Here is a 9,875-nt window from a genome sequence, read left to right as displayed (position 1 = left end):
ATACATATATGAGAAAATATGACTCTCAAGGAATTAAATAAATGCAAATGAAAATACACATTTTCTCATCCCTCAATTTGGGCAAATGTGGTTTAAAAGGAAGATAATTTTTTATATATGTGGGTGTTTGGGAAAATAGGCCTGCTCTTATTCTACTAGTGTTGATATCATTTGGGACAACTTTCTAGATGACAATTTGGCAATACATACTAAAATCCATCAGAATATTCATATTCTTTGGTCCAGAAATTTCACTTATAGGAAACAGAGATATGAATTAGGATTAATATTAGGGACACTTACTGCTGCTTTATTTCATGAAAAGTAGACAACTGGAAAATAACCTGTCTAGCAGTACATGTTTGATTACTTATATTTTGGCGAATCCTTTAATATAATGTTTTGCAAATATTAAATATAATTCCTAAAAGAAAAGATGACAGCAAAGAGTTTAGTGTGTACTAAGTGAAAAATATTACAATCAGTCTATAAGTATCCCATCAACTTCTTGATATAAAATATATATTGAAAATCCTCAGTAAAAATTAAAATCTCTTTATCTTGGAGTAATAAGATTAAGGATGACTTTCATTTTCTTTTCATTGCTTTTCTATTTCTTCTGTTCCCTCATTTTTCTGCCATGGATGTTTGTAATAAGAAAAAAAAATAAAGACAAAGTTTAAAAATGTTTACTGGTGACATTAAGAGAAGATTCAAGGGCTACCAATACGTGTTCATCAATCAGCAGACTTTTGAGTGATATATTACAGAACACACCCCTGAATATATGCTTTTTCTGAAGCAGCCAGGAACAATGTAAGGGAAAAGAGAAGATATGAGCCTGTTTTTTGCTTGCTCACGCATGAACCACAGGAAGGCATGACTTGCATTTTTATTCTAATCGATAGAGCTAATGTGGAATTAAGAGCTATTTCTTTCATTAAGGCAACATTTTCTAATTCCTTTTTATCAATTCCATGGAAGCAGCACAGCTTGGCAGGTCTGGTTAAAATTCAAAAATGCTATAGTGAGACTCATTGCACATTTACCCATAGTTTACAGAGCTAGAAAGGAACCGACAGATTACCTAAAATACACATGTTCACACACATAAAGCCCACTGTTTAAAAAGTCATTCATCTATGGCTGAATCATAATTCTCTGTGTTTTCTTGGAGAAGACAAAGAGATTTATGAAGACACACAGATCACTGCAGCATTTCCTACACGACAAAAGGTGATAACTCTCATCTTGAGCTGTGAAAATGCTTTTTTTCTCACTAGGAAAACACTAAGTAACCCTTTATTCTCTGAAAAAAAAATCCAAGAAAACATTACATGAATATCACCACCACCACCACAAAGCAAAATAAAAGGCAGATAATTGGTCATCAGATTTTGTAAGCACATCAATAAGAAGACTTTTAATAATTTTTATTTTATTTTGTAAACTTGCCCAGATTCTGTCATTATCCCTTCCTTCTGTTAAAAAGACTAAATAATGTGGATTCTGTTAGTGTGGGAAACTTGAGAAAATAAAAGAGATCATCTTGGAAAAGGGGAATATTAGTGAATATACCAAAACTCACTCACATATTAACATTTTGCTATGACATGAATGTTCCCCCCCCACACACAAATATATATTTTGAAATCATAACTCCTAAGGTGATGGTAGTATTAGGATGTGGATCTTTTGGGGAGGTAATAAGGTGATGAGGGCATAGCCTCCATAAATGGGACTAGTGCTTTTATAAAAGAGGCCCCAGAGGGACTCCTTGTCTCCTCCACACAGTGAGAAGGTGCCATTTATGAGCCAGAAATCAGGCCCTTACCAGACAATGAATCTGCCAGCATCTTGATGTTGAAGTCCCCAACCTTCAGAATCATGAGAAATAAAATTCTGTTCTTTATAAGCCATCTATTATGTGGCATTTTGTTATAGCAGTTTGTACTAAGGGTATCATAGTTTACCTTCCCTAAAATTAAGTGTGAGAAAAATCACTCCACTATAATTAATGATACATCTCCATGGTAAGGAAAGAAGTGAAATGTCTGGATGAAAGAAGTGAAATTGTATGGATCACTGAGGTTAAAAAATGCCATAGGGATGACTCTGGATAAATAAAATGAAAGTAGAGATGCCCACCTCAACTTCCTTCCTGAAATTATTCAAGCGAATTCCTCAATTTTCCAGTACATTTTGAGAATTTGATTATAGAATAGAAGAGAAACCATGTACTCTATACCCCCCATTTTCTAGAAGCACCACAGGCAAACTATTCCCCCTCCTAAATCATACTCCATTCTATTTCTTAAGATGCCAAGAAGGGATTTCCTATTGGGTGATGAATCAGGCAGAAATACAACAATGACAGAAATCCACCTTTCTGGTTTGATAATATCAATCATGAATGAGAAAATACTTTTTTCCATTGCAATGCTGGGGATCAGACCCAGGGCTTCATGCATTTCAAGGCAAATGTTTTACCTTTGAGCTACATCATCAGCCTGAGTAAATCTTTTTTAGGGTGCTGTAAATTTATGACCTTCTATAGCCTGAAAGTTGCATTATTATAAGGTAATCTAAAGGATTTGAGGTACTGTATTTGAAGCATGGTGTGAAATTAACATGGTAAAAATAATTTTTTTCCTTCTGACATTAATTGTCCAAAGTTCCAATAGGCAATAGTAGATAAAGGGGGAAAGAGGGATAAATAAATGGCAGATAGAATCAATATGATGAAATTATATGCAATGGAGAGATTATTAAAAGGTCACCATCATGAATATCCAAGCCATGTGATGCTAGTGTATCTTTTTTTTAAAGTATTTTTTGGGGGGGCTGTGGCTGTGGCTCAGGGGTAGAGCACACGCTTGGCACACGTGAGGCACTGGGTTGGATCCACAGCACCACATAAAAATAAAAGTATTGTGTCCATCTATAACTTAAAGAATACATTTTAAAATACATTTATTTATTTATTTATTTATTTATTTATTTATTTGTTTGTTTATTATGTGGTGCTGAGGATTGAACCTGGTGCCTCACACGTACTAGGCAAGCACTCTACCACTGAGTTACAACCTCAGGCCCAAATGCTGGTGTATCTTTAATGTCTGTTATGTGAGAGTCAAGAGATAAGAATATTTACCAAAATTAGCCTTTGTTTTCTGATTTGTTTCACCTATATTTTCATATTTTTCTAAGATCTGGACAATTCACCAGTCAAGAATATAAAAGGAATATTCATATTTTTTGTTTCTATTTATGATATTTTAACACTAATTTTAAATTGTACTAAAGAAATAGTTAAGATCTGATTTCTACTCCTAATATACTGCATGCATTAGAAAGTGGTATAAAATAAAAGGAAGCTCCCCACCACAATCTTTTGAGTTTGCTTCCCAATCAATACAGCAGTATCTGCCTGATTACTAGGTAGAGCTGCTTGGCATTTATCACATGAAATATGATCTGGAGGACACATCAGGTACATCTGGGGAAAAAAGTGATTTGATGGACAAGTACTATTTGCCACACCCACAAATCCCTCAAAATGAGGAAGGAAAGAAACATAAACATCGTATATTGGTTATGTAAAATGCACTTTTATTCACTTTTATTCACACAGATGAATTTATACAATTGAAAGAAAATATCTGATACACAATTTTGAGATTTTTTAGCAGCACCTGCAACAAGAGATTGTAGAATACCTCAGATAATGTAGAGATGGCTGAGGCAGGCACAAATGAACCTGAAATTTGTCAATCCACTGAAGACATATGGAATCTGAGGCCCCCTGAAAGTTAGCCAATACACGACAATAAAATAAATATTCTGCATGATGTTTTAATGGACCATTGAAAAACACTATACTTCTAATTAGAAATATATTATTCCAAAAATCTAGTGTTCATTAAAAAACACATATTGAAAATATTGCACTGCACATTCTAGGGTACACAGTCAAATTCTAAACCTATATGCACAGTTCCTGGTACACACAGACGTCAGCCTTTGGTGTTTTAATCTTACCTAAACTATATGCCAGCACCCACTGAGTGATACCAAAATGCCACTGTTTTTGTAACTTAACATTAAGTACTTTTGTTCAGATATCGTGTAGTAATTTGGCAGAAAAACATGGTATGGCTAAGAAGAAAGGGGCTTCAGTTGACCTGCTGATAAAATTAACAGTTGTCTTGGATGAACAGGATACCTATGAATTAAGTACCCATGTAACTTTTTACTCAAATGACCACATGCCACTCTACAAGACAAGTAATTTTGTGAATTGATGGAGGTCTTTATGAAGGCCTGAGATCTACAAATAGAAACTATTATAAGCAGAGTGCAAGTAGAAAGAGAAGGCCCCAGGTCTCATGCACTTAAAAATACTTAGCATTTAACAGTTCTGACATACAGATTTCACTCTAACATGATTGTAGCAAAAGGATCATAGGACTTGGAAAACCAGTGTGGCTCACTATAGGCATAGGCAGGATAGGAACCAATACTTAAGAGCTGTGGGGTCCCAGTTCTGGCTTTGACTTCTGGCATCAAAGTTAATTGGACAATGGGATCAGGACTATATATGAATTGGAAATACTGAGTTTGACTGAGTTGAGAAACTGTCTCCTCTTGTCTATGTGGCCAAAAAGTCCCAGAGCTCTTAAAGCACATAAGGTCCCACATGTAAGGCTGATTCCATATGTGGCTACAATGGAGAGTTCTAGGCTGTATACCTGTGAAAGTTCCCTCTTTTGAGGGTCCTTTCTAACTGTCCCTTACTACACTGGGTCATGATTATTATCATAGATGTTTTAAGTACAGATTAAAACTATGCAGGATGAACAGATCAACCAACAAGAACCAGACTGCATGCTCATAATACAGTATACAATTGGCAGTCATGGTAATAAAAATTGTCAAACCATTTTCATTTTTAATATGCTATCTTTAGGCAGTTTGTATAAGAGCTTAAGGATTTTTCCTGTTATAGTGCAAAAGCAAAAAGCTATGTAGTTGCCGTTAAAAGCTGATCACAGAATGGTTTGAGAATTTTTAAAGTCCCTCTCTGCAGTCTTAGTTGTTATCTTCAGATAAATGTATCCACAACATGGCACTGACATGGTTTATAAATTCACAGAACTTAGAGCTGGAAAAGACCTTATGCTAAACATGTAGCCAATACAGAAATTCTTTTTATAGTATTTTAACAGATGATCATCCAGTGAGTATTTTCACTGGAAGGGAGTTCGCTATTAAGGCAATCTATTCCACTGTTGGGCAACTCTAGTTATAAGAAATTCATTCCAACACAACATTAAAATCTGTTCTTTTGTCACCTTCAATGTCCTAGATTGGCTGGCCAAACATACAGTACTACATATAAGAAATCAGTTCCTTCTTCTCTACTAAATTTATTTGAGTCTTGACTCAAACCTGGTGAGAAAAGCCTGTTATCTCCCAAACTTTTCTGAAGCCTTCTCCTTAAGCCAGCATGGTGAACCAAAGGACCATCTAAATTATGAACAGGGAACACTGCACCCAAAGCCATATACTAAGCAGCACTGCTAAATTGAAAAGAGGTTGTCAGAGAAGCAACATCTCTATGTAGCAACAGTAGACTTACGAAGAAAAAGCAGATCAACCATTTATTTGCATGGGTGATTGGAATATTTTAGCATAATCCATTCACTAGTATCCTGTAACTTTAGATCACAGGATTGCAATTAATTTCCAGTATCATTAGAATCTCATATAGAGATGGTATTTTTTTTTGAAAAGCTCAGATAGGAGTAAACCATATATAAGGACTTAAACAAATCAGTGTACATCTTAAACTTTTATATTCCTAATCATCATAATCTCTTTATAATTCAAGCTTAGAAATTCTTATTTGTATATTCTTTTATCATAACATAGCTCAGAGTTTGTTTGTGTTTTCCCCTTTGGCAGAAATGTCAAACTATTTGGCAGGAGTCTGATGGTGACATTTGCTAGTTGATTAATGGAACGCCTTAAGGGATAACTGTAGCTCTTTAACTCCTTCATGCGGCTGGGCTCTAGGTTTAAACTGTGATTTTTAAAAATATTTAAATCTCTCAGGACTAAAACTCTCTGAAGTGTCCTGAGACACACAGGAAGGGAAAATAGCAGAAATCACGCAAAATACACTTGGCTCAATAAAGCTTTTTTTTTTAAAATCACTCTATAACTTCAATTTGAAAGGTTCTGATTTCCAATCAGAACCTTACCTCTTACCCTCTTGTGTGTGTGTGCACACTTAGAGGGGCACAGTAATTCTTACACTACTGATTGACCAATTTAGGGCATACTTTTTTAACAGCATGAAGAACCTGCTTTGGAGCCACTGTTCAAGTCAATGGTGTGACCTAACATGCAATGCTCCAGCTGTTCCTCTACAGCCAGGACTTGCCTGACAGCTTCTTCAAAGGCCACTGTCACATTAGTATCATCTTTGGCACTTGTTTCTAAATAAGGGTAATCCCCATTCTCCATGCACCAGGCTTGTGCTTCCTCAGTAGTTACCTGCCTATCCTCTTTGTCTACCTTGTTACCCAGAACTACAAAGGGGAAGTGCTCAGGGTCCTTCACATCTGCATAGTAGATGAATTCTTTTTGCCAGTTACCAAGGTTTTCAAAGCTCTGCCGGTCATCCACACTGAAGGTCAAGAGGCAGCAGTCTGCTCCCCTGTAGAACGGTGTTCTAAGGCTCTTGAACCGTTCCTGCCCTGCAGTGTCCCAGATCTGGAGGGTTACAAAGCGTCCATCTACCTCCAGATCTCGATTTAAGAACTCTACCCCTATGGTGTGAAAAGCCTGGGAGTCAAACTTATTGGTTACATAACGGTTCATAAGCGAGCTTTTCCCCACTCCACCATCACCCAAGAGAATGACCTTTAAGAGGAGGGATTTCCCACTCATTGTTGCAGCACCAGACAGGGAGGAATTTGTAACCAAGAGAACCTGAAAATATATGAAAAAGTGGTGGGGAAACAGTTAAACCTGAAACTGAAATCAACTTTATAGCACATTTCTCTGAAATATGAGGTCTTCTAATTTAGCTTCTGTTGATTTACACTCATTAATTGACATAGAATAGCAGAAGAAATAACACTTTTTGCATATGGGGAAAAACAGGTCTTGTTTTTCTCAAATCTTTTGCCTGTGCCAGGAAAATGGCTGAATGCCATGAGTAAACCAACTAGCAGATGGTCCTATAATTTGGTTCAGTTGTGACCCTATTCTAGGGGAGAGAGCCTAGAACAGAAATGCCACTCAAATGTGTGATCATAGTAGCTTCCAATTTGGAGAGTTCCAAATGAGAGACAAATTGTATGAAATTGATTTGAGGTTTGAAATTTGCTCCTCAGGGATGTAAAAATTCAATAAGTATTGAGGAGGGAAAGCTGCATCAACTTTTTTTTTGGTACCAGGGATTTAACTCAGGGGTTCTTTACCACTGAGCCACTTTCCCAGCCCTTTTTATATTTTATTTTGGAGACAAGGTCTTGCTAAGTTGCTTGGGGCTTTGCTAAGTTGCTGAGGCTAGCTTTGAATTTGTGATCCTCCTGCCTCAGCCTCCTGAGACACAGAGATAACAGGCCTAAATAAGCTGTATTTTTTATTTATAAGTAGAGGTCTGGGTCAGAATTAGACTGAACCCCAGAATATGGAAGAGAGAAAAATGTCAAGTTTTTTCAGGCATTTACCATATTGTACTTGCATTGCTACAGACACTTAAGTTGATGACAGCTAACTGATTATCAATATAACAGATTATTAAGGAAGTAAATCTTGAATAGCTAACCAGTGATTGGATGTATGTTCTAATTCCATAAAAGCAACATATGAAAACTCATGGTGAAATCTAAGTGCTAATAATTATACAGTACCTTTCTTGTTACCTCTTCAACATGTTGACTCATAGACTACCAGAGTATATCTTACAGTACAAAGATCAAATGTCTACTGAACAAGTACCTTTTGCCATATTCTGTTAGGTACTTCTTCACATTAGGTCCAATGTGGGAACTCAACAATGATTATGCTAATTGAGTGATATTTATGCAAGACACCCAAAGGGATGAAAACTAATTACTAATCAAAGGGGTACATACCAAAGAGCTTCTGGAAGTACAGATATTTAAAATATAATTTTAAAAAATCAGTAGTCTTAAAATTATTTTGAAATGTATGTGTACTAACTATATATTTTCTAAATATTTCTTTTTAAAAATATTTTTAGTTGTAGATGCACATAATACCTTTATTTTATGTATTTATTTTTATGTGGTGCTGAGGATCTAACCCAGTGTCTCACACATGTTAGGCAAGAGCTCTGCCACTGAGCCTCTGCCCCAGCCTTAAATATTTCTTTTTAATGAATCAAATTCTAAAATACCAAAATCCAGAGTGTACCCCCATGGCATACCTACCTAGTCAGGTTTTTGTCGAAATTTTAATCTTTTTTTCTTTTTTCCAGTTGTTGCTTTATTTTTTTCTTTTTATGATTCTAAAAAACAGAATGAGAAACATTACTATTTTTAAAAAGCATGCACAATAAAATTAAGGTAAGTCTATATATAAAAATACATTCAAGCTCTCTTTGGTTCTTGCTTTCAAGATGAACAAAAAAAAAAATAGGGAAGGAATAATGTTTGTGCCAAAAAAGGCCTGTGCACCCTATTCATTGTATGAACTGTACCCAGTGCGTACCTCAGGACAAGGCCATTAAAAAGTTCCTCATTCAAAACATCATTGTAGAAGCTGCAGCCATCAAGGGCATTTCTGGAGAGTGTTTTTAATGCTTACATGCTTCCCAAGCTCTTTGTTAAACTGCATTACTGTGCCAGTTGTACCATTCACAGCAAGGTGATTTCCTAATCTTGCGAAGCCTGGAAGGACAGAACACCCCCACCCAGATGATTTATACCTGCTGGGGCTGCCCCATAACTTCCACCAAAGCCCATGTAAGGTCCTGAAGGAGTGAAGAAAAGCTATCCTCAGGGAAAAATAAAAAATAAAATGGAAATTATAATGAAAAAAGAAAACACATTCAAGTAAGGGGGACCTAAAGCAATCTTGAGTAACTTTCAGAGGATACTTTTCACGAATACACTTGAATTCAAACTGATTCAGATGTTTAACATGAACATGATTTTATCACAAAAATTTAACTTTTCCTAATTTGAGTGTACTTTATGTAATTTAAAAAATGATGTCAGGGCTGGGGCTGGGGCTCAGCGGTAGTGCACTTGCCTGGCATGTGTGAGGCACTGGGTTCAGTTCTCAGCACCACATATAAATAAATGAAATAAATGTCTATCAACAACTAAAAAAAAAAAAGAAGAAAAAAAATTTAAGATGATGTCATTTTTTCTATTGAATTCTTCACTTAAATAAAAGTAAATCAAAGAGAGTAGCTGATATTCCTAATAGATGACGTTCAGTAAAAAGAAAGCACAGAGGAATCTAAACATTTTGAAATATTAATTCAGAAATAAAACTCATTCCCTTTATACCTACCAACATTCTCAACTCCAAAAAGTCATTAGTACACTCACCAATCTGCCTTGAGGTTGTGTCTCATTGATTTCTCATGATCAGAGCAGAAAATAAAATTATGTTTGTGGGCTTCCTGTTTACAATATATACTCTTGAGAGAAGATGGGAGGGGAGGGGAGGGGAGGGGGATAGTAGAGGATAGGAAAGGCAGAAGAATACAACATACACTAGTATGGCAGTATGTAAAAACGTGGATGTGTAACTGATGTGATTCTGCAATCTATATATGGGGGAAAATTGGGAGTTCATAACCCACTTGAATCAAATGTATGAAA

At 35.9% G+C, this 9,875-nt stretch overlaps 1 protein-coding gene and 1 pseudogene across 1 annotated transcript; one reads left to right on the top strand and one right to left on the bottom strand.

The window, feature by feature from the left end:
• Positions 1-6,351: 6,351 nt before the first annotated feature.
• On the bottom strand, positions 6,352-6,957 carry Rab9b (RAB9B, member RAS oncogene family). Its single transcript, XM_077794078.1, has one exon. The coding sequence runs from the start codon at positions 6,955-6,957 to the stop codon at positions 6,352-6,354; it is 606 nt and encodes a 201-aa protein (XP_077650204.1).
• A 1,716-nt stretch (positions 6,958-8,673) lies between these two features.
• LOC113192698 (small ribosomal subunit protein eS26 pseudogene) lies at positions 8,674-9,009 on the top strand (annotated as a pseudogene).
• Positions 9,010-9,875: the final 866 nt, after the last annotated feature.

This window comes from Urocitellus parryii, chromosome X (assembly GCF_045843805.1).
Source record: "Urocitellus parryii isolate mUroPar1 chromosome X, mUroPar1.hap1, whole genome shotgun sequence".
NCBI classification, from domain to species: Eukaryota; Metazoa; Chordata; class Mammalia; order Rodentia; family Sciuridae; genus Urocitellus; species Urocitellus parryii.
Note: the sequence above shows the minus strand (reverse complement) of the source record. Positions and strands in the feature narration are given on the sequence as shown.